Source organism: Perognathus longimembris, chromosome 8 (assembly GCF_023159225.1).
Source record: "Perognathus longimembris pacificus isolate PPM17 chromosome 8, ASM2315922v1, whole genome shotgun sequence".
NCBI lineage: Eukaryota > Metazoa > Chordata > Mammalia > Rodentia > Heteromyidae > Perognathus > Perognathus longimembris.
In genome coordinates, this window is record NC_063168.1 from 68103474 (window position 1) to 68127774 (window position 24301).

General features: G+C 43.0%; 1 protein-coding gene across 1 annotated transcript; it reads right to left on the reverse strand.

The window, feature by feature from the left end:
* Positions 1-7593: 7593 nt before the first annotated feature.
* Kcns3 (potassium voltage-gated channel modifier subfamily S member 3) lies at positions 7594-23775 on the reverse strand. The gene is made up of 3 exons (XM_048353392.1): positions 23757-23775; positions 17587-17764; positions 7594-9604 (listed from the first exon to the last, which is right to left on the reverse strand). Exon 3 carries the CDS (start codon positions 9543-9545, stop codon positions 8070-8072), a length of 1476 nt encoding a protein of 491 aa, XP_048209349.1. The 5' UTR covers positions 9546-9604; positions 17587-17764; positions 23757-23775; the 3' UTR covers positions 7594-8069.
* Positions 23776-24301: the final 526 nt, after the last annotated feature.

Sequence of the window (24301 nt, forward strand, 5' to 3'; positions counted from 1 at the left end):
AAAAGGGGTCTCCTGATAGTTTCTTACTATAATGTGTTTAGAGAAGATACTGGATGGATTTTTCTATCCTCACAACCTTGGCCTAATTCTTCCCCTTCTGTAAAATAAGAGATTAAAGTTGAGAGAAGTGATGTGCCTTCCCTGAGCCCAGAGAGTAATAAACAGGTATGCAAAACAACCAGAGGCATTCTTGACTCCAGGGGAAGTGTTTGTTCCCATCTTCAACTGCATCTCTGAATAGCTTCCGTATAGCCTTACTAGGGTCTGCACTGTAAACAGGCCAGCCCATTCAATTCATGAGGTATTCCTGCAAGAAGGTTGGTGTTATCTTCACACACAGAAGATGGAAGTCAAAGAAGTATAAAACTTGCCTGTGCCATATGCAGACATACATAATCAAACTGACTAAGGAACAGTACGTGCAGGAATTGATTACAATGGTGGTACCATGTGAAACAATTAACTGGCTGGTTTAACCGATAAATACTAGTAAGCTGAAGCATTTTGTCTGGGCAGGCATCAGGATTAATGAAAGGGGAAGGCAGATAAATGGAGAGAGGAAGGGTGGCTTAATATAGTCATGGAATTCAGTGTACATGTGTGAAAATGGCACCACGTAACTTGCGGGGATGGGTGGCATTGAGATGGATGAGGGTGGAAAGAAGAGTGAAAGGAGTGGTGTTGATCAAGATGTATCACACCCACAAACTGACATGTTGAATTAGATACGCTTTGTATTATTAAGGATAACCTACCCCCCTACACACACACACACACACACACACACACACACACACACACACACACACAAATAGACACTGCCTGTGATCAAAGACAAAACTAAGCTAGGAACTCAAATTTCAAATATGTCTGACACCAAATCCATGCTCTACCCACTGTTCCTTTTCCTGGGCAGTAAGATAGATTTCTACTAGCATGCCATTAAAAGTAAAGCTTCTTAGTAGCCATGTGAGCCTCATGATCAGACACAGGAGACTGAATAACGGCCCTTGAAGTTCTAGCTCCGTATCAAACTCCCGAATCCCTGAAAAAAATCAATGAATGAGAAACTAGATCACAAAAAGACTTTGTAGATGGGATTAAATTGGGGGATCTTGATGAGATCTTGTGGGAAGAGTAGCTTGAATTAGCCATGTGGGACCCAAATATAATCATAATTCTCCTTATGAAGAGATGCTGATGGAAATGTGACAGAGAAGGAGAAGTTAATGTGATAATAGAAGCCTACCTGGAGAGATATGGCCACAAACTGAAGATTCTAGCAGCCACCCAAAGCAGAAAGAGAAGAAGAATAGACTCACAGAGAGCCAGTTTCAGGAAAAACCTGTTCTGTTGACATCTGAATTTCAGCTTTTAGGACTCCATACAAAGTTTGGGACACCACAACTAGAAAATAATAGCTTCCTAGTGCTTTAAGTCATCAAGTACATGACAATTTGTTGTAGCAGCCTCAAGAAACTAATACTCTCTGGAGAATTGTTTAACCCTTCACTGAAAAACCTCCCTCAGTCAAATGTTGATGGGATTGGAGGAACTTAATTGTTTTTTCCTACTTTCTTGGAAAAACGAAAGTAAATGAAGTTTTTTTGTTGTTGTTGTTGTTCAAACTTGGATTTGTTTTATTTTTATGTTTTTATTTTTGCAGTACTAGGGATTAAGCCCACAGATTTCCTTACGTTAGTTAGGCAAGGGCTCCTCTCTCAGCCCCACTTTTGTTCTTTCTAATTTGGCTTTTGAAACACATCAGGTGTTATCTTTGCCTAGGCTGTTCTCAAATGTTCAGTCTTCCTACCTCTGTGTCCCAGGTAGCTGGTATTACAGGCATGCATGATGTGCCATAACACTTGGCTCGAACTGGGTTGCTTTATACCAGAATATGAAAGCTCCAAATGGAAGATAAGTAAGTTGAAGAATGCATCTATTATTCAAGGAAAAGTCAGTTGTTGGCTCTACCTTCAGTGAATGGATAACAAAGAGAAATGAACTGAAATTTCCCTTCACAGCAATTCTTTTAAATGTGAGCTGTAGGGAAGGAGTAGCCTTGCAAACTTAGGAGGGTTTTTTTTTTTTAAATGAGAAAACAAATGTCCATCCCAGATACTTCGAGAACCTAAGCAGAAATCATTTTAATTTCTTTTTGATACTTACTCTATCCCTAGTACATCTTAGTACTTGATTTATAGAAGTCTTACCTGAAGCAGGTGTTCAGAAATGTCACATACCTAGAAAGGAATACTTATACAATATTTTCTTACACTGGATGCATCCTTGTATCAGGGAATTATCACATTTTTTTTAGTTCATTAGTGGCTGGAAAAAAATTGTGCTCAGAAAAAGTTTGCCCTTTCAAAGGTGCTTACTGAAATATTTATAGATTACATGACACGATGGAAGTTGCTTCAGAGGAAATAGGGGCAGGGAGGAAATAAGGCATAGAGCTAAATGAAGTTTCAGAGTTCATCATTGCTGAAGCTGGGTGGTGGCGCATGTGGGGGCATATGAAACCATTCATGCCATTTTCGTACAGATTTGAAAGTGTTTGTAATACTAACAAGGGAGGGAAGGAAGCCTGGAGCTGGAGCTGTGTTCTGGTCTGGCTTTGGTCCCTGTGCTGCTGTGTTGCCTTAGGCACGTTATTCTTCATCCTCACCGGAAAACAGTCATCAGGTAAGACATTCTGTGGGGCCCATCCACCAGTCCCATTCCCTGGCTGAATGCAGCACTTGGCTATCTAAGTTCTCCCTGCCTTTTCTGTCTCAGTTCATCTCTTCTCTCTCTTGTGTTCCTTGATGCATCGGCATTCTCCATGGGCAGGACAAAGTAATACATGCTGAAATGACCCAGAGTAAGCCACTCCTGATTTGGAAACAAACCCAAACCATTTGTTCACTGATGCACGAGAGCCCTCTTATTCAGCTTCCTGATGACCCTCCCAGGGCCTTTGCCCCTGTCACCAGACCTAAAGAAATTATTGACCTGTTGCAAATTTCTCTTCTCTGTCTTTCTCTGTGTGTCTCTTTCTGTGTCTCTCTGTCTCTCCATCCTCTGAATTGGGGTTCAAATCCAGGATCATGTGAGACAAATATCCTACCTCTTGGGCTATGTTCCCAGCCCTTTTCATTTTATTTTGTTTTGTGGAGATCATCTAATGTTGCTTTTTCCCAGTCTAGCCTGTAATTTGTAATCCTATTAACCCTATCTCCTAAGAAACTGGGATCACAGATATACTCCATCGCAGCCAGCTTTCAAATATTTTGATTAACTGAACTTTTAAGATAGCCGACTCCCACATGCTCCAAATAACAGAAAAACAAACCTTGCTGGCTAGGACTCTAACTGGCAGAAAAAAAAAATAGGAGAAATTAAATGGCAGATTTGGGGGGGGGGAAGGTTTTATTATAAACATGCCTAATATAAGCAAAGAAGAAAAGGAGAAACTAGGCAATTTGGAAACCACTTCAGTTCTGTGAAGTATGAGGAACAGAGAGGAGCTGCCGGACCCGATGCACAGCTGGGAGGGGACCCCGAGGCCCCAGGTCCTCGTGCTCTCTTCTTCCTTCTGTTTCCACGCATTTGTTTACGACCCTGGGACATGGCTTTTTACTAACATAAGGCAAACTCGGCACTAAACTGAACCATATTGAGATTGCTATTATTCTTGGTCAAAAAATGATAGATATTGGCAATTCTCGAGAGTGCAAATCACTCCCTGAATAATAGTAAAATCTTCTTGAGTCATGACCATCAATCTCATGAAATACAACACAGGCCTCCAAGCTTAAGGACACCATGGCGGTGAGTGGCCCACCATTACCTCTAGTTGGGGAATAAATAACAAGTTTACCCCAAATCCTTGAGTTAAGTATAAAATTGACTAAAAGACAAAAAAAAAAATCTCTGACAAACAACAATAACAAAAACAAAAACAAAAAAAAACACCAAGAAGAGCTAACAAAGCCACAAAGCATACTACAACCCCACTTCTAATCTTCCACGGGGTGGGGGGTGGTGAAGGATTGGTGTCAGCGCATCTAAAGGTGAGAGACACTTTCACTACAGGCAGTGTGTGCAGTACAGCAAAGGGGGAGATAGAGATGCCACAGAGGCAGAAATCAGCAAGCTGAGCCTGTGGCCGGGAGGTGGGGCTAGTTGGCAACACACAACCTATCCAGTATCCCCAACAGAGAACTGACTCCCAGAGAGCCAGACTCCAAACTGCTCCAGTTACAGCTCCTCCCAGAAGCCTTCCCAACTCTCTTTCTCTCTGTGTCTCTTTCTGCCTGTCTCTGTCTCTGTCTCTGTCTGTCTGTCTGTCTCTGTCTCTGTCTCTCTCTCTCTCTCTCTGTTTCCCTTTCTTTGCTTTGGTGCTACACTAGGAAGGAGAATAACAACCTGCTGGTGTAGATCCTTGACTGACTCCATGACAATACCATAAAATATCTGGGCACCTGTGTCTTGCTTCTGTAATCCGAGCTACTCAGGAGGCTGAGAGCCGAGGATGCTGGATTGAAGCCAAACCTGGGCAAGAAAATCTATGACACTCTAACTAACCACCAAAGAGGAAAGAAAAAAAAACAGAAGTAGGGCAAGTGGCAGAGTGCTAGCTTTGAGTGAAAAAGCCCAGAGACGGTGCCCAGATCTCAGGACAAGCAAAGAAAGAAAATAAAAGGGAAGGGATAGAAAGGAACAGGAAGAGAAGGGAAAGGGAAGGGAAGGGAAGGGAAGGGAAGGGAAGTGAAGGGGAAGGAGGAGGGTAAGAAAGGAAAGAAGGAAGGAAGGGGGAAGAACGGAGGGAGGAAGAACAAAGATAGTAAAATCTGAGGAACTGAAAGGAGGAGATAAGGTCACAAATAAAAGACAAAGAAGTTGAAAGCATAAAACTCCCTGAATTGGTCCCACTGTGACAAGCAACACAGAATCAGAATTCCTGGACATCTGGGTGGGTTGCCTGGCTTTTATACCCCCCCCCCCCAGGCCTTTCCAGCATCCCTGTGTATTGAGAATTTAGCAACTGGCTCCATCTTTCCTAAATGAAGGGACCACCATATCTACTGGTAAGAACAGACAAGAGGCCATGTGTAATGGACAAGCCCAGTTAAACACAAGGCACTAAAATCCTGTCACTAGCTTGGTGATGGTATAGATTTTGATGGCAGGGAGTGAGATGAGAAAATGCTGTAGAAGAGACTGCAGCTGGCCATGCCCAGAAGGAAGGGGCCGCCATCACTCAGGCCACACACAAGCTGTTCCAGGAATCCATGTAAGAAGCACAGGCAGAGCTTTGACCTATTCATCCCCCTCATCTCCGACCAGCCAAGAGACACTGCTGGGTGCATGTAGTCACAGCTCTCCCCCGTGTCTGCCACTAGGTATGCACAGGGGGAGGACCCTGTGTCCTCCAGGGGGGACCCACCAGACCTTGCTCCAGCTTTGGGGACATTCTCGATTACTCTGTCTCTGTCAATAAATGTGTTCCATTTCTGAATGTAGAAAGGATAGGTACACAAGCCAGCATTATTCCTCTGACCCAGGTACTAGAAAAATCAAACTCTGACACTAGCACTGGCTGCTTCTTCTCGGTCTCTCCGGACGAAGATGGTTCTGATGTTTCCTTACATCCACTCTCTGACATTGCAGTTCAGAGCCCAGGCTCTGTGGGTTCAAAGCCCAACTGCGTTTCTCACTGTGTGACTTTAAGCAAACCACTTTCCCTGGCAGCCTCCAATTTCACATCTTCAAATGCAAACAGTAATTACCCCCTTGCTATTAAGAAAAGGGAAAGAACTAAAGGAGATTATAGAGGCAAAGGGCTCACTGAAGTAGTTCATTCTTATTATTGATGGTAGGGGATATCAGTACAATCACTGCTTAAACAGACCTCACGACTAATTAGGAAATACTTAATAAAATGAGGCTGTAAATTCTGCTACGGCTCAACACTACATTTATCCCAACATCAAAAGAACATTTTGAGAAACATGTTTTTTGTTTTTTTTTAATTGAGCAATAGATGACACCCATATATATAACAAACCTCCAGCTTTAAAAGAGTGATCGGATTCTACCTAGCGCTGATGTTCACACCTAAAATCCTAGCTAATCAGGGGACTGAGGCCTGGACAATCACAGTTCAAAGCCAGCCCAGGAAGAAAAGTCTAAAAGATTCCCTCTTTAATTAGCCAGCAAAAAGCTGGATTGGAGGTCTGGCTCAAGTAATAGAGCAGCAGCTGAGGTAGCAAACTGGATGTTAGGATCCTGAGCTCAACATCCAGTATCATCAAAGGAAATAAACCTAAGTGCCTGTCCATCTCAAAAGTGATTGGCCCTTCAGGAACAATGAAGAGTGAAAACATTGATAGCATCCTTCTTTTAAAGAAATGCCCCCCTAAGCATTAAAGGTTGGAAAATAAATCTATGTAGCTCCTCCATCCAGAAAGCAGAGGGAAAAAAATGCTGCCACCAGCCTGACAGGGTGAGTTAGCAGAGCCATAGATTGCCAAAATGAAGTCTACAGCTAAGTTCTCTCCATACAGGGTGAAATTGCTCTGCCACTGCTCTGGCAATGATTATGGATATCTCCTTTGGTACTGAGGGAATTCTATGTAAGATGCAGCTATCACATCCCTGTGGTGATTTGAAAATGTTGGCTCATTGAAGAGCTGTTGGCAAAGCTTTCTTGGTCATTTACATTTCATTCCTCTGGCCATAATAAATCACATCTGTGTGTTTGGACAACATTTCTACCTTTCTACCACCTCCTGAATGGGTCTCTGACTGTGTGTAGGTTTATCTTCTTCTGGATAATTTTCAGGTGATATCCTAGCAGCAAGTAGAAAATATTACAACATTTTTTTCAATATTATAAAATTCAATACTTGAGAGGCTGAGAACAGAAGGATCACAATTTGATCACAACTTGGGAAGAAAAGTTCACAAGACCCTTTCTCACCCCATAGAAGGCAACAGTCACACATGGCTGTCAGCCTAAAATACATGGAGACTGAGGCGGGAGGATTGCAGTTTCTAGCCAGCCTGGGCCAAAAAGTCCAAGAGACTCCATCCCAGTGGAGGGAAGCAGGACACAATGGCACACTTCTATGGTCGCAGCAACAATAGAACGCTTAACATGGGAAAATCCTGGTCCAGACTTGGGCCTGAGCAGGGAGCAAGACTCTATCTTATAAATAACCACCAAAGAGCAGGGATAGAGGCATGGTTCAGCAGTAGAACAGCTGCCTTGGCATAATGCCTAGAGTAAAAACCCTAGTATCACCCAAAAACAAAAACATATGCTAAAATACATCAGAAAGGGTGCCTATTTCATCGGCATGTCGCAAACACATGCATGCTTAATCATTGTAGTCTGGACAGTGCAGTTCAATCAGGTACATGTACATGTCCACAGCCACAAGTAACTGAACAAAAAGCTAAGATACCATTGTTGGTTTAGATTCAAAAATATAAAGAAAAGCCTTGATTTTTTTTTTTAAAATAAGAGCATTTCCTTCCAAGTCAACCATGAGCACACTGAAATATACTTTCTTGACATGAAAACATACAACCAAGACATTCTCCATACTGAATTAGGAAGTTTATTGGGCTCCTAATTTCCATGCCTAGAACATGAACATGGATTTACATGCGTTGTCTCATGTTTTGGATCTTACATGCATGTAATCTTCAGTCAGCTGGGCCTTTGATTCTACTCATCGGTAAGTTATAGTTAGCTCAATGTGAGTAAATGGCAAATACAGAATGATACACAAGCCGTAGCAACGAATCCCACCCAATATCATTGACTTTTTTTTTTCCAAAACTGTATCACAACTCTCTCGTAAAAAATAAATTTCAGAACAAGGCATTTAATTGAGAAAAATAAAGATAATTCTATCATTTCAGAATTCAGCAATGAATGTCCTACTATGGCTAAAAGGTACACCCTGAGAATTAAATGATTTTTTTTTTTTTAACGAACCCATTGAGGTTTATAAAGCTGTGTTAACCTAATGTCAGGAAGGGACACAAGATACAGGCACAAATGTCCCTGCTCATTTGACTGTGCGTTTCTCCAAGGAAGCGGTGTTATAAACATCCTCGTGGTCTTCGATGCTGGAAGCATCTGTGGAGTCAGGATCGTGTACCACGATGCCCACAGAAGACAGACTAGCAATGAAGGCATGCACCCGCTGTGCATACACGTCCCTAATGTTGAAGTAAGGTAGCTCATGACACTTCTCCGGTGGCTCCTCACTACAGTGGTCCACATCGATGTCTTTCTGCTTCTGGTAATACTTGGAAAACTTGTTGAAGATGATGGTGATGGGAAGCGCCACTACCAAGATGCCGCAGATGATGCAGGTGCTGGCGATGATCTTGCCAGCCAAGGTGACAGGGTGGGTGTCTCCATAGCCCACAGTCGTCATGCTAATGGTGGCCCACCACCAGCAGATGGGGATGCTGGTCAGACTGGATGAGGGGTCATCTTTCTCCACGGAGTAGATGAGCACGGAGAAGATGGAAATTCCTACGGATAGGAAAAGCAGCAGCAGCCCCACTTCGTGATAGCTGTGTCTCAGCGTGGCTCCCAGCGACCGAAGGCCTACTGAGTGCCGAGCAAGCTTCAGAATCCGGAAGATCCTCATGAGCCGAAGGATCTGCACCACCTTCCCCATGTTCTCAATGTCCTCGCTCTCCTCCTCCTTGGTGTCCACCGCCAGGGTGGCATAGAAGGGAATGATGGACACGAAGTCGATGATGTTCAGAGGGTTCTTCCAGAATTTCTTTTGACTGGGAGCAGCCACCAGCCTGATGGCCAGCTCCCCGGTGAACCAGGTGATGCAGGCGATCTCCACGCCCTCCAACACGGGGTCGTCCACCTCGCCATCCTCATTCTGGAACTCGGGCATGCTGTGCACGCACATGGCCGCGATGGAGGCCAGCACCACGCTCAGGGAGGAGATGGCGATCAGCTTGGCCGACAGGCAGTAAGCCGGGTTTTCCATTCGGATCCAGATCTTCTTCCGGAGCTGTCCAAAGCGCAGCCGGTCGAACTTCTCCAGCTCCTTCTCAAACAGAGAGGACTCCTCGAAGGAGGAGTCGGTGCTCACATCGTTGCTCTTCTGGTCCCAGTCCTTCTCGTGGCTTTCCTCCTTGAGCTCCTGGTAGCGGCCGCTGCAGCAGGAGCCGATGAAGAGCTCGTTGATGCCCCAGTACTCGATCTCCTGGCAGAAGGAGAACACGCACAGCTCCTCCATCACGTGCAGCTTCCCCGTGTAATAGAAATTCAAGACGTAGGGGAACAGGGAGGGGTTCCGGTCGAAATAGTACTCTCTGTCGGCCACACTGTAATCATCACACAGCTCCAGGATGGCCTCTTCCGAGTGGCAGGCAAGCAGCTTCCCCAGTCTGGTGTGAGGGAACCGCAGCAGCGTGCTCGGGTCCACCGTCTGCTTAAAGCCCCCCACGTTCAAGTTGACAAGGTCCTCCTCTGGTCCAGGGCGATGGAAGAACTCACCAAACACCATGATGGACACAGAAGGCAGAGTCCCGGCTGGGAAGGGAGACCAGGCAGGTCACGCAGCGCCTTGAAGGAACACAAACAGTATTACACCGGGTCCCATCCTTCTCTTTCCAAGCTGCTTTTTCCCAGGATGACGGGCTACATTGAAAGCATACTGCTGCATACATATGGTTATGTTAATATATGTTAGTGGGTAAACTAAATGTTCTATCAAATATAATGTATTATATATAGATTAAAAATACATGATTATATTCATATATATGGTATACACGTGATTACATATTTTGATTAGGAAAAAAAAAAGGCAAAACAGATACTTTTTCAAAGCGTTTAAATCCAGGCACCGGTGGCTCACACCTGTAATCCTAACTACTCAGGAGGCTGAGATCTGAAGACTGCTCTTCAAAGCCAGTTAGCAAAGTCCTTGAGACTCTTAATTAAGCAGCAAAAGGCCAGAAGGGAAGCTATTACTTAAGCAGAGTAGCAGCTGTGAGCAAGAAAGCGAAAGGACAGAGCTCAGGCTCTTGAGTTCAAGCCCCAATACTGGCACCAAAACAAAACAAAACAAACCTTGAGTTTAAAGATTGATTTATTTGGGGGAAAGCAAAAAGGGCTGCTATGGAGTTCTTGTGAATTCTAATTCCTATTTGATTATTTATTAAGCTGTCAGACATCACCTTCCACCTCTGATGCACAAACAACAACACACACTTTCTATCACTTACATAATACGTGTGTCTTCATAGTCTGGACCATGAGCCTCCCCATGTTTGAGAAGGCACAGCTCTGGGGTACCCCGGCTCAGATACTCACCCACAGGAAGAGCAATCTCCTCTGCACTTGGCCCCCAAGCCTACCCACAGGAAAACCAAGCTCTTAAAAACAATGTGGGTTTCCCTTTTTGCTCCAATGAGTTATTCCTTAAATGAATCCCATTTCTTTTGAAGCTGAGCAGAGCAAATCGAGAGGATATAATTATCTCTCTGCCTTTAAGTACTGACTATCTTGGAGTTATCATTACATTTCCTAGGATGGTGTTTCAGGTATGACCACGTGGAAAGAGGCTGACCCGAGGACACCTTCTCAAGCTAATTGCACTATCAATGTCACAACGCAGACACACTCCTCTGCTATCTCTCCCCTCCTCACTGTCTCCTGCACAACTCTCATCAGTGATTATCTCACGAGAGAGTCTGCATTGACCAACCACATTGCCGATTTTTAATTTTAATGCTAACCCGGATGTACCAGATCTGTTTCTCGGGAAAGAAATAAAGGTTTTTAACCATCACTCAATTAAATGATACTTCCTCGGACAGAACAGATGCAACAGATAAAGGGATAGGAGACCACTGTTCTCATCAGTTATGATTAGGTGACAAATTCACAAATGTCATTTAATTCTTCCAAAACTATAAGGAAGACATATGGGGGAAATGGCTACTTAGGACTCAAATCCAAGATCACACAATAGGTAAATAAAAATTGGAGCCAAGATTCTAACCCAGACTCTCCAGTGCACAGACTCTCCTTGCCCCTGGTTTTCTTCTTTATTATAATCTGTAACCCATCGTGAGAAGTACAACATAGGCGAGTCAGCTATGTTTAGGATTATTGAGGAAAGCACAGAGATTCTTTCTGGAGAAACTTCAAAGCAGTTTGGAGAGTGAAAGACCCAGCAGAGCTGACCAAACAGGACAAATGGTGTCAGTGACAGGTAGAAGGCAGATGATGAAGGAGCAATTATATCAACCTGGAGAATGTGGATTCTTATCCTGTCAGCAAGACCATTAAAGGGTCTTAATCAACAAGTGGGCATGGTTGTATTTGTGACTATGACTTAGGTGATCCCACTGAGGTTCACCCTTCCACCTTTGGTACTGTGACACAGCACGGGGGTCTTCTTAATTGCCAGTTCCGACATGGATGCTTCTCAAGCTCCAGAACTCTAGGCAAAATTAAATCAGGGACAGCATCCAGGTCCTGAGTTCAAGCTCCACAACTGACAAAACAAAATAAAAAAGAAACACACGGGTATTTGCTCCCAAAGCACCAACACTGAATGTGTCCCATAAAACTAAAGACACAGCATAGCTTGACGTACCTTCAAATGATTTAATGGCCTCTTCTAAAAGCTCTATTGTCCACCCTTCGGGGTTTTTTTTTTTTTTTAATTTTCAATTAGGTATCTTTTTTGAAAGCCCTAAGTCAGAGCTCCTGACTTGATCCAAATATTTATGTAACTTAGGTTTCTGAAAGCTCGTGGCAAGTAGAACAGGAGAATGTTCCAAGAAGCTAGTTTAGCTAAACGACGATTCTAATGGAAGTTATCTGCTGGTAGATTATTTTTCATCTTGGTTGTCCTGGAAGCCCACACACTAGAAAGCCAGAGTGTGTTTTGTGGCATTGTTGGTATAAGTAAGTGTGCTATACAGAATGTGTGTGATCTATTTTTCAATATCTCCACAGTTTCTCCTCTAAACAACATGAATGTCACACGTGTCAGTCTGTGTCCTCCTCGCATTTTACTTACTCCACACCAGTGAAGGAGAGTCTGAGTCTATACGTTCCACAATCCCATTAAACCAAAGGTTTCTGGTTACAGAGCTTTCAGAAGAGAGGGAGAAAAAAGCATCTCTTGGGATCAGAAAAATTGCTTTAGCCCAGAAGGCAAGCTGTGATGTGCCAAATAAGAATTGGCTTCGCTGGCTGAGTCTTGTCTACAGAAGCTGATGAGGGGCAGATCACAGAGCTCCCCTCCCACTTCTACACAGTGAAGTAAGCATCCATCCATGTAGCCACGGTTATGGCAATTATGAAGTGTCCTTACTCCTTTCTCCTCACCCTGAGGTTGGCCAATTGAGGAACAGGGCTGAAAGAGGCAACTAGGCAACAATGGTACAGATGGAGACAGAAGCCCAATTCAGGGCTTCGTGCCCAGCCCAGTACGCTACTGGCCCAAAGCTATATATATATACACACACAATATGTATACACACACACATATATATGTTCCCATATAACACATATATGTTTATAATATGTTATTTACTATGTTTATTATATATAGGTATAATATATTATATATTATTATATTTGTTATTACACACATACACACACACATATATACACCTCTGAGGATTTAACCAACTGCAGATTAAAAATATTCCAGGAAAATTATTCCATTAACAAAACAGATTTCCATAAACAGTAGAATTCCTATTGTAGTATTATAAGTATTCTCAAATACATAAAATATAGAGAAGGATAGGCAGAGGTTTCATGCAAATATTGTATCACTTTACGTTAGAGACTTGAACAACTGAGAATTTGTGTATCTATATGGTCCTAAAACTAATAGCAATGGATACTGAAGGATGACTGTGTGTATATATAGTGTGTATACACACACAATCTGTGTGAGTATAGATATAGACACTTACTTGATAAAGATATTGATCAATTCATTTATAATACAGAAAAATGTGAATAACTTCTAATTCTGACTCAAAACACAGAAAAGAATATAAAAATAGAAGTTTGATGAGATAGAAACAGTCCACAGGGAAAAAATATGCTAGTGAGTTTGAAGTCAGAGAGGAAAAAGTTCAGCCTTGTTCAGGAAAAGATAAATGCAGATTGAAACATTATACCTAATATATCAAATTGGGGAAAAACAGACTAAATATCCCTGTATGGGAAATCAGCCACTCTCCACAGACGTTGTGATGGGAACGCAAAGTGAACGAGACCTCCTAGGAAGGGGAACTTGGCAAAATGTAGAAAAACTACATAGGCATTTGCTTTTTGGCCTAGTAATGTCTCTTCTAGAAATATTGCCCAAAGATAAACAAGCAAAGAATGAAAACAGTGAATAATTGGAATCAACCCAAATATCCATTGGTAGAAAACTGGCTGAAAAAAAAAAGTTATAATCCACCTTTCTATACAATGTAGTGCTGTGGTTTCTAGAATAATTTGGCTAAGTGAGTGAGAGAACAAGACCAAGTTACAGAAAAGTGTCTATAGGATGTTATGATTTATCCCAAAAGAGGGAAATATAAATGCATATACATATACATGTACATACAGGTATATATTTGCCTATACATTATATGTATTACATATATACTCACATAAAGAAAAAGAAACTGTAGAAACATCAACTAAAAATAATACAAGGCTTTTCTATATGGCTAGAAAAATAAAACAGGGTTTGGAAGACATTGTTGGAAGCTCACCTTTGAAGCCATATAAATGTTTTACATAATTATGAAACACATTTTAAGTAAATATCAAAAGGGCATTTCATAAAAATTAAACCTAACTATGCATCAAGTTGATAGCTTAAATTCAGAGAAACAAATTATTCCAATATACACTAAGACATAACAGTTGGTACATCCCCACTGACATATATCCCTAAGAACCAGAAAGTATGATAGACATTTTAAAATATTTTTAGCAATCATATGGATATAATTACTCTGAAACTTTCATACACATGTTGGATAAAGCAAATAAACTATTAGGTTTGTATCAGTAAGTTCCCCTGAGATTTTGGGTCCAATTTAAAAGAAATATTATATAAAATCCAAGAAATTAAGGAAAGTCCCATTGATCCTGAATTTGAACTGGAAACAACCACATGAATATTTTTGGGAAAAGGAACATCTTATTTCCTAGCCCTGACCACTGAAGAGGCCTAGAGCACATGACCCAATGCATGCTGTTTGATAGTCACTCAAATCTGCCCTTCAGAACTGAGGCTCTCGCTGTCACACCTACTGAGAGTGTCAGATAAGTCCTTCTTTGGGAATCACATTCATCCACAAACAGTTGCCTTGCTCTGGTTATAGCCCTTCTCCATGCCAGCCCACATCCAATGCCACATTCATAAAAGGGGTCAAAAAAGACCTAGCACCCCTTTAAAAGGTGAGTATCCAGGTTCTAGACCTCTCCCAGAGTCAAAATCTAATGAGAACTGGTTAAGTCATGGCAGGCATGGCCTCCAGAAGGGATGGAAGTCATTCTTGTAGAACCCCCAGGAGGGAACTCTTTCAGTATAAAAGAAAAAGGCTGAGCCCCGCACTGTTCTCCCTGGCTTCCTGTCTCATCCCATGGAACATTCCACCAGGCTCTGATGCAGCCAGGTGGGCACTTGGCAGAGCCAGCTCCATGCCAGGTAGACTTCCAGCCACCAGAACTATTGAGCTAAACAAATCCTCTCCTCCATAAATTACTCGACCCTGGGTATTTTTATTACAATAAGAGAACACGGATTAGTAACACCAGCTTGACAAAATACCAAACAGAATCATGGAAACACAAACAAAACTGAAAATCTACACCCAATCCAATCAACCCCAGTATCTCCTCAGTTCCCTCCTCTTACACGGAGCCTCCCCCCTACCTGCGCATTTGGAAATGGAGATGTTCATGGATTTGGATTCGGGCCCTTATGAAATGATGGTTGTAGAGCGCCTAAATAGTGCGTTTTGAGATTTCAGCATGTAAGTATCTGACCAAAGCCAGAATGCAGAACATGGGAAACCTCCAAGAACCTTTGAGTTGAGTCTTTGTTTTTAGGAACAACACTGCTTGCACATGCCAAGGCCCCTCCATGGAGCCACTGCCTCCAGGAACTTTCTAGCCCTCTTCACTGAGGAAGCCTTGGTGCACGTGGGAATCCCACTGGCTAACTAACCCACAGTACTCCATCCTTGCTCTGTGCTGTATCTGACATGCTTGTCAAACGTGGGCCATGGCTGGCAACATGCAGTGGCATAGTCTCTGGCTTCCTAGGCCACCCAGTTCCAGAACATTCATAACCTGAACCAAACTTTTATATGTTGAGCTAAACAGAATTAATATGCTGTGTTCCATTATTCACACTGAGCCAAAAGACACATCAGACAAACATCGAGAGGCAAAGCCTAGGTGAACTTATGCTTAAATTGTCTCTTCCCAGCTATGTGACCTTGGCAAGGAACACTCTTCAACTATGAAATGAGATGCCAAGCCCAACTCAAGGACAAGATAATAAATGAAGGACTGGGGGTATAGCCCAAGTGGGTACAACACTTGCCTAGCAAGCATGAAGCTTTTAGTTCCTAGGATTAAAGTAAACAAGTCGCAAATACAAATAAATAACAAATGCAAAGGTCTTTTTGGAAACATAACTCACAAGACCTATGGAAAAATGTACCCTAAAAATGTGACCTAGGTAAGAATGGCAAAGAAATACATAAAGAAAGGCTCATCATCTCTGGCCATAAAGCATATGAAAACAATGCTGAGATTCCATCTCACCCAGATTGGCCAACTTAGTGAATTCGAACAACAACAAAAATTGGGGGAAGAGTGGGTGAAATGAACCCTATTGCACTGTTGGTGGCAATGTGAAACTGGTACAATCACTCTGAACAACAGTCTGGAGGTTCCTCAAAAACCTAAACAGATCTTCCATGTGACCCAGCCTCACTACTTCTGGGCATCTACCCTGAACATCATGAGCCAGTACATGGTAAAGATGTTGCACACCTATGTTCATTGCCACACCATTCACAATCGTCAAGTTGTTAAAAAAAAAAAAAACCAGCAGAGATACTTTTCAATAGATGAATGAATCTCTGTATTCTATACAACCCATCTCCAAGCACTGGAGATCTCAGAAGGCTGAGTGATTCACTGAGCCAGAGAACCAGAAAGCCAACCTACTTATAAAAGGCAAAAACCTCACAGGTGGCAGCTTTTCAACAAAGAAAACGTGGACTTTGCCCCAAGAGAAGCTTCGCACCCTGCACCTCTAGCCACATTACTTCTCCAGTGGAACCCTGGTAGGTACAGAAATGTCTGCAGCAGGAAAGTTCTGGTACTCAAGCGAAGGTGTTGTGAAGAATTTGAAAGTAGCCAGACCAATTCATAGTTCCCTCTTCACTTTTTCCAGCAGCCCCTGTATACGGCATTGTATCGACATTGCCCACAAGGTGATATAAAAGACATTATAATACCCTGTGACAGATGCTTGAATAGGATTGTACAGATTGAAGGGAGCAAAAGAGAAAGGGCTGTAGCTACGGAGAGAATGGCCACTGACTCCTTCTGTGTAGTTTAGTGTTTGGAGTCCTCTCTACAGCTCTATAGCCTCTTGTGCTAACACAGTCTAGTAATAAGACACTCACTTCCAGACCAGGCATGGAACAGTCCAATGCTCCAGTAGCCAAACTACTTAATTCAAGCAAATTGAGGGTTTGTTTGGGACCTTGCTGAACTATCCATCTTTATGTAAGTAGATACAATGCATTATGTAGCTCTTTGGGGGAGCAGAGGTACAGTATAGACATATCCACCAGTGTTCTACAAAGACATGGAAACTCTGACTTTTATGTTTATTAAAAATAGCTCAAGGGCTGGGAATATGGCCTACTGGTAAAGTGTTCGCCTCCTATACATGAAGCCCTGGGTTCGATTCCTCAGCACTACATATATAGAAAAAAATGCCGGAAGTGGCGCTGTGGCTCAAGTGGCAGAGTGCTAGCCTTGAGCAAAGAGAAGCCAGGGACAGTGCTCAGGCCCTGAGTCCAAGCCCCAGGACTGGCAAAAAAGAAAAAGCTCAAGCTTCATTAGACCCATCCCACGATGTTTTAAACACTGTCTCCCACAAAATATGCTTCTATAATCGAAGCCACACTCACAATATCCCAGTTCTAGGGCATTTATTTTTTAGCCAGATGGACTCAAATAAGAAGAATCATGTCACCGTAGAGCTAGTGTTATTTTTGTCAAGTTTGAGAAATCAGAGGGAGGAAAGAATGTATAGCACCACATCTTAGCCCAAGATGTCACTCAACATTAATCTAACCCTTCCAGACACCGCTCTTCTTCTTTTAACTACTCATATCAACTGCTCAATGGATTTTATCCAGAATAACCTCCCGATGTCTAATGGTTCATGTCACTATACTGTATCGTTTATTCTCTTCTTCCTCTGCTATCCAATGGCTGTCAAGAGAAAAGTGACACAGAGAGGCGACTCTTACCTTTGTGGGGGTGATGTCACACACTCTGCCTTCATCCTGCACAGTAGAACATCCATCGTCATCCAAGAAGCTCCGCCCTTCTTCCTTCACTGGAATGTGGGGAGCACATAGACATGGAGTGGCCAATCCTGTCTTTTGGCTGCGCAAGCCAAAGCAACGGCTGGGAAATCACTCTTACCTGAAGAAGAAACCATCAACCATAAGTTGTACCTCCATGGAAGAAACATAGCCAAGAATTCCATGACAGTGCTCTGAGCATCTAAGCCTTAGGACCCCATCAAACTGTCAGGGACTTGGTGGTCTTTTCCCCTATAAAAGCATTATATATATTGAATATATGAATAGGTATAAGAACTCTCAGAACTTGAGTGCAGTAGAATGCCGCCAGGCATCACCACAGACACAGGCCAGTGGAATATCGAAGATAAACTAGACACTAGAAGCTCTCACCTCCCACACAATTTCCTCACAGGGGTCTTATTCTTCTAGCCAATTCATTCAAGATACATATCATAAACTTCTAAATGAACACATTTTAATCCATTTCAGAGTAAAATTAACTCCGCTGCTATGATTCAAAATCAATAGATTTCAAAGGGGAGACAAATTCAATTTCTTTCTCTATCTGCCCATTGACAGATTTCACAGATTAGAAATGATAACAGGTAGTCTTCTGATTAGTGTGTGGGGTGTGTATGTGTACAGAGTGCGTGTGTACATGTGTGCATGTGTGTGCACGCACATATGCAAATGAGTACAACGGGCTTGAAATTGGTGCCAAAACAAACAGAAAGACAAACATTCATTTTTTTCTCTCCGAATAAATTAAGGAAAGCAAAAACATTTCAATCCCCAACCAAGGAAGTCTTGCCTCGTGTGGGTGCACTCCCACAGTTTGCACGAGCATCTTAGCATCCGTCCATTGATTTTCATGTTTTCCAATCCACCTTAGGTCCAAAAGGGAGGAGGAGGAGAAATAAATATTGATTCTAAGCAAAAGAATGCCTCTGGCTATAGCACTCATTAAACAAACAGTCCTAGTGGTTTCAGGATCTTCAGGGTATTACCGTCAGCACTGGGACCCCAAACCAGATGTTCTTGAGTACAGCCCCAGATGTCACAAAGTAAACAAGTACCAGTTTCCTGACAGTGTAGAGCAGCCGAGGCAGAGCCAGCTAGAGGGCAAGTTGTCCTACCAGGAGAAGAGCAAGCCTTCGGGTTATTCCTGCATTGCAGAGGGGTAAATTTTCACCTCAGGCAGAGATGATAATGAAGAAAGACTTAGAAGCACACACAGATCTACCCAAACTCAATTCTCAGATGGAACTCTTAATAAGAGATGGCAGAGAATTCTCAACAGGAATAAATAAAAGCAACTCAGGAGATAAAAGTCTTCTCCTTCCCTCTTCTTGACCCTTTCCTTCCTCCTCTTCTCCTTCTTCTTCCTTCTTCTCCGCCTCTTCCTCCTCCATCTTCTCTCCCTTCATAGTCTCCCAGTAGCATGACTGGGTCAGCCTTAAGTATTTGCATTGCAATGAAACAGAAAGGCTGCTGAGCTTCTATAAAAAGAATCTACAGTGTACACATACAGTCTTCCTTGTCAGATGCCTTTCCAACTATAGTGCCTTTCAAGAAAAGGTAATTTTAATTTGTCTGGAAGATAATTAATTAACTCCAAACAGCTTTGATAACAGCATATTAATAAGCGATGGAAGAGAATCATAGGGTGCTTAGACTAGTCAGCATTTCAAGAATCCTCAAGCACTGGCTGTCCACAGAAAGGTCAAATCTGTCCCAGGGACACAGGGTGAGGTTACCAAGTGCATCCTTTTTTTTTTGTTTTGTTTTGTTTTTTAATAGAAACTGTTATCTAAGGAGCCTTCAGGCACTGTCTCACAAATGAATGACAACTTAGCCCTTTCTCTCTTCCTGCCACCCAAATTCAGAATTCCTGGGCTCTGCCCCATTTTCCGTCACCATGATTCCTACTAAAAAGAAAAGCAAATTGCAAACCTGGATTTTCAAAAGACATGCATGTAAGACCAGTCATGAGTTCTTACTATGAATTCATTCATGCCCCTGTAAGAGCATTCAGATTCTTGGTGCGATTTTCTTCAACACTGAGTAATCACTGGTATGCTCTGAATCCTCACAATACTCCAGACACGCTGACGGGAAGATTTACACACCCCTCCTCCACCCGCAAGCACTGTACATACCACATAATGGGAACATTATTTTCATTTCATAGGTGGGACGTTGAGGCTCAAAGAAGCTATTTTCCTAAAGTTTCATATCTAAGGAGGACCAGAGCCAGGACTCAAAGTCAGGTGAGTCTGTGTGACTTCATTTATTGTGAAAATCAACGTTCTTTTTAGACCTTGTAGAAGGTCGATGGAGAATTAAGCAGGCAAGCAGAACGTGACCCCAAGCATCAGGATTAGTAGAAAAACAAAATGTATACATCCAGCCTACTCCCCGCTTGCTGCTGGACAGCCCCACCCAGTTTCTATTTCTTCGGGTTCCTGCCAACGTGATCAGAGGTGACCTGTTCAAAAGAAGCGAGTATTGGTTGTGATTTACCTCTTAGCAGGTTTCTCACTTGCTGAGCGATTCAGCAGGGTGCTGGCAAAACACATCACGTTGACTCCAGGATGGCTACCCTCCGCAGAGTCCCCTCTTCATAAGCCTCTCTGAACCCTCCTGGTACTTGCAGCCTGGCTGCATGTCACCAGGGGTTGTCTATAGCCTTCAAAAACATATGAAATGATTGCCCCTGGTACTGAGAGAGAAAAGCAAAGAAGAAGTGGAACCTTAAATGGCTTCATCCTCTAAAAACCTCATGTCCCATCTTAGAACTGAAGCCAGGGAAATTCAGCTAGCCAGCAGACAATCTGTAGGAGAGGGAAGCCATCCCTCCCCACTTCCCACAGGTGGAAGACTGGTATGCGAAGCTATCAAATCAGTGCCTGGGAGATCAAAGCAGTGGCTCTGTGTGACAGTGTGGGAAGAGCCCTGTGTCCTTGCTACCTGCACAGAATCCCCTCTCTCCCTACCATGGTAGCACCACATTCCGAAACCCGGTCACATCAGTGCCACTCATGAGACTGAGAAAGCCTTCAGTTTGGGACAAGGTCCTAAGATCGATCTTCGTATTAATGATCTTTGTCGCACAGTGGTGCTTTGCACATTTTGTCTGAAACCCAGTTCTCTCCCTCACGCCAAGAAGACTGAAAAGAAAATTAATGAAAGACCCGATATGGATAACAAAAGCAAGCTGATTGACAGTGGTCCCCAGGGAAATGGCACCGCCAAGATTCCTCCTGACCCAACCAGCTTCTCTGGAGGCGTCAGAACCTGGCTAACTTCTACACCAACATGTCTCAGCCTTGACACCGTTGATATTCTTTCTCTGTAGGCACCGTGCTGAGCATTGTGGGATAGTTAGCAGTATCCCCAGCTGTAGCATGAGATGCCAAGGTCATGACAACCAATACTGCCTCCAGGGACTGTCAGCTGTCCTTTGGGATGGGTGCAAAGCTCATCCCCAGGGGAGAACTAAGGCTCTGCGAATCTAGTTAAAGGACCACGGACACCTGTTTGGAAGCTCAGTCCTTTGAAAGCTTGCAATGATAGACAGAAAGAATACTTCATCTACTGATGGGGTTGGAGATGGTCTCCCTCCTCCCCACCCCCAGCACGGTCTCTTATGATCCAGTTTTGAAATTTCATATCATATCAGACAACTAAAACCTTCAAAAATGAGGAAAGGTAAAAGCAAGTTCAAGTTGAATCTCAAACATGCTTCGTATGATTAGAAGCATAAAGGTAAGTGACTTTCTCTAAGAGGAGCTATCAGGAATTTCTAAGTATCTTCGGTGTGATGATGTATTGTGGCCACACACTGAATGAGCCGTATGTTGATATGGCTGGATTTCTGCGGTTGTGCTGCTCTTAAGGAGCATATCTGCTCTTGCCAAACTTCCTGTACTGTGGAAACTCACTGATATCCAGGAAAAATGATGAGAAATAAATTTTTAATAGGCCTTGTAAAAACATTAAAATAAAAGCAGGACCCTATCTATCACAATCCAATTTTCAATAAAACCTGAAAGTAACAAAATTATAGGACTAATAATGGAAGATGAAATTCCATCCTACCTCTATCTCCCTTAATTAAATGAAAATTGTCATTCAGTCTTTTGCTTAAATAATATTAAAGTATCACCACCTGACTGCTGTAATTGGATTTACTGCGCTAGAAAAATTAAACTGATATTTAAACCGTATCATCCGAAGCAATCAGAATAATACAACATCTGACTCAGACCGTGGATCACTAAGAAAATCCTTCAACTATGTGCTTTTTCCAAATTATCAAATTTCAAGAACTCCTCGAATGAAGATAGCTTTTTTCCTTTCATTTTCATCCGTCTCGAGAGGAAAATGAAAACTTCTTAGGGTCAAATAGATTCAAGAATGACAAACAAATTTCTAGAAGCTCTGGTTTTATGTGTGAAAACTAGTACCTTCTTTCAAACACTGAGTCTCTAAATTACACTTGAGAAGCACGCATTAAATTTTCTCCACTTGACTATTCAGAATGAGTAAATGTAATCCTAGCTGTAGAAATCTCCAAGGCTTGAAAGCACAGGTAACTAAACACCACCTCCCTGTCCTCCGTTCTGAGCTTCTAGACAACCTCCCTGGGGGCCAGCAGAGCCGCAGGTGCTCCGCTGAGTCATCTCCCCAAGGTACTGCAGCCAGGAAAGCAGAGGCAACCAGGCCAGGACCTGCCCTGGGGAGGTGTGCCCCACATACGAGGAACCACCCTACAGTGCTCACAGAGGTCACCTCTGAGTGTTGGTAGGGCTCTGTGGCCACCCAGAGCACCCCACCACCACCATGATTGTCCCCAATCCATTGGACACACAAAGGAGTTATCCTACCTCAGTCTGTCTTGCGGTTCATCCTGTGTAGTGCAACTAGCTGAAGACAGAAGCTCAAGCTGTCGGCTGTTCGTGGGCAGACAGATGAGCCCACCTGACCCCAGCCTTCTGTCTCGTGTTGTGAATGGCTGGTGGATGAAATCCTTGCTCTGACACGGGATAAAGGCAAGACCAGAAAGCAAGCCACTATGGGTGGACTGAAGTTCAAAGTAGTAATCATGCCACCGTAATGGCTGGATAGACTGAGTTCAAGGAAACATTTCTCTCTAAGACATTGGAACAACATGTAGCAAGAAATGGCACTGTTTCACATGTCCAAATGAATTGGAGGAAATAAGTCAGAACCAGGGTTCAAAGAGATATGTGTACCAGGAGGCTCACTGTGCCATTAATTATTAATAGGTGTGAAAGATCAAAAGCAGCCTAACCATTTGTTTAAAAAGGGAATGAGAAAGGAGCTTGGAGGTGGGCTTGCAGCAGAGTCTCCTGTGGCTGTACCACGTGAGGACACAAGCATAGGAACCTCTCCTGGATGCTGAAATGAGGGGCGGCGGGTGGCGGGGGGGGGAGATTCTGCTCTGAAAATGTCTGGATCTCCATCCATGTGCCCCCACCCCCCACCCCCGTGCTCCTGCACTCGTTTTACAGCTGAGCAAACTAGAAAACACAGGTGTCACTGACTGCCCTGCCTATTCGGTGATGGCTCCAATGACTTGAACCTAAACAAGGCTCTAAAACACTCTTTGACCATCAATGCTCTCCTGCCCAAAGAGCTTTGGGAAGCAGGCCTGGTGTGCTAAAAAGGAAATAATTATGAGATGATATATGTTAGGATTTTATCTTTACAACATATGTCTCGTTTTATACAATAAAAGTGCTGGTGGCTCATGCTTGTAATCCTAGCAACTGAGGAAGCTGAGATCTGAGAATTGTGGTTCGAAGCCAGCCCAGGCAGGAAAGCCGATGAGACTCTATCTCCATTTCAGCACTAAAAAATGCTGGAAGTGGAACAGCCTTGGAACAGAAAGGCTGGGAAACAATGCCAAGCCTCTGACTTCAAGCCCCAGGGCCAGCAAAAATAAACAAACGAATAAATAAATCTTCAAGAATATGTACCAAAATGCCACATGCATTCTTTCAGGATGAGGGGATTTGGAGTCGTTTTTATCTTCTTCTCTGAACCTCTCTACATGGTATGAACTTCTTCAAATGGCTACGTACTTTGTCAACAGTGTTGCATAGGGAATGAAGAAAAGACCACAAGCAGTCCTGGAAGGTACTTGAGCAGGAGGGAAGGAAGGAAGAACGAGACATGCAGGCTTGTGAGGGATAGAATCCTCAGCCAGGCACTTGGGTGTCATGCGTAGGAATTCCTGAGCTGCTTTTGTTCACTCACCGCAGCTTTGTGGTAGGTGATCCTAGAAGATAGAGAGCAAGAGACAATATTATAGCTTTGGTCCTGAGAGATTAACGTAGAGAAAGAAGCAGGTAAACAACTACTGCAACACAAAGTTGAGCACATTGGTACCATGATATAAGGAGAGTAAGAAAGTGGCATTTGGCAAGGATAAAGCTCTATGACAGAATATATATATTTCCCTAGCAGAAAGACTATAGAAAGAACAGGGTACAAAGGTACATACCTACAGTCTCAGCTACTTGAGATGCAGAGGTAGGAAGATCATGAATTCAAGGCCAGTCAAACCTTGTTTCAAAAACAAAATAGAAACAAAAGGCCTGGAAACGTGGCTCAAAAGTAAAGCACT

Bases quoted from the DNA above. Each gene is read 5' to 3' on its own strand.
- Kcns3 (XM_048353392.1), bottom strand. From the start codon at position 9,545: ATGGTGTTTGGTGAGTTCTTCCATCGCCCTGGACCAGAGGAGGACCTT.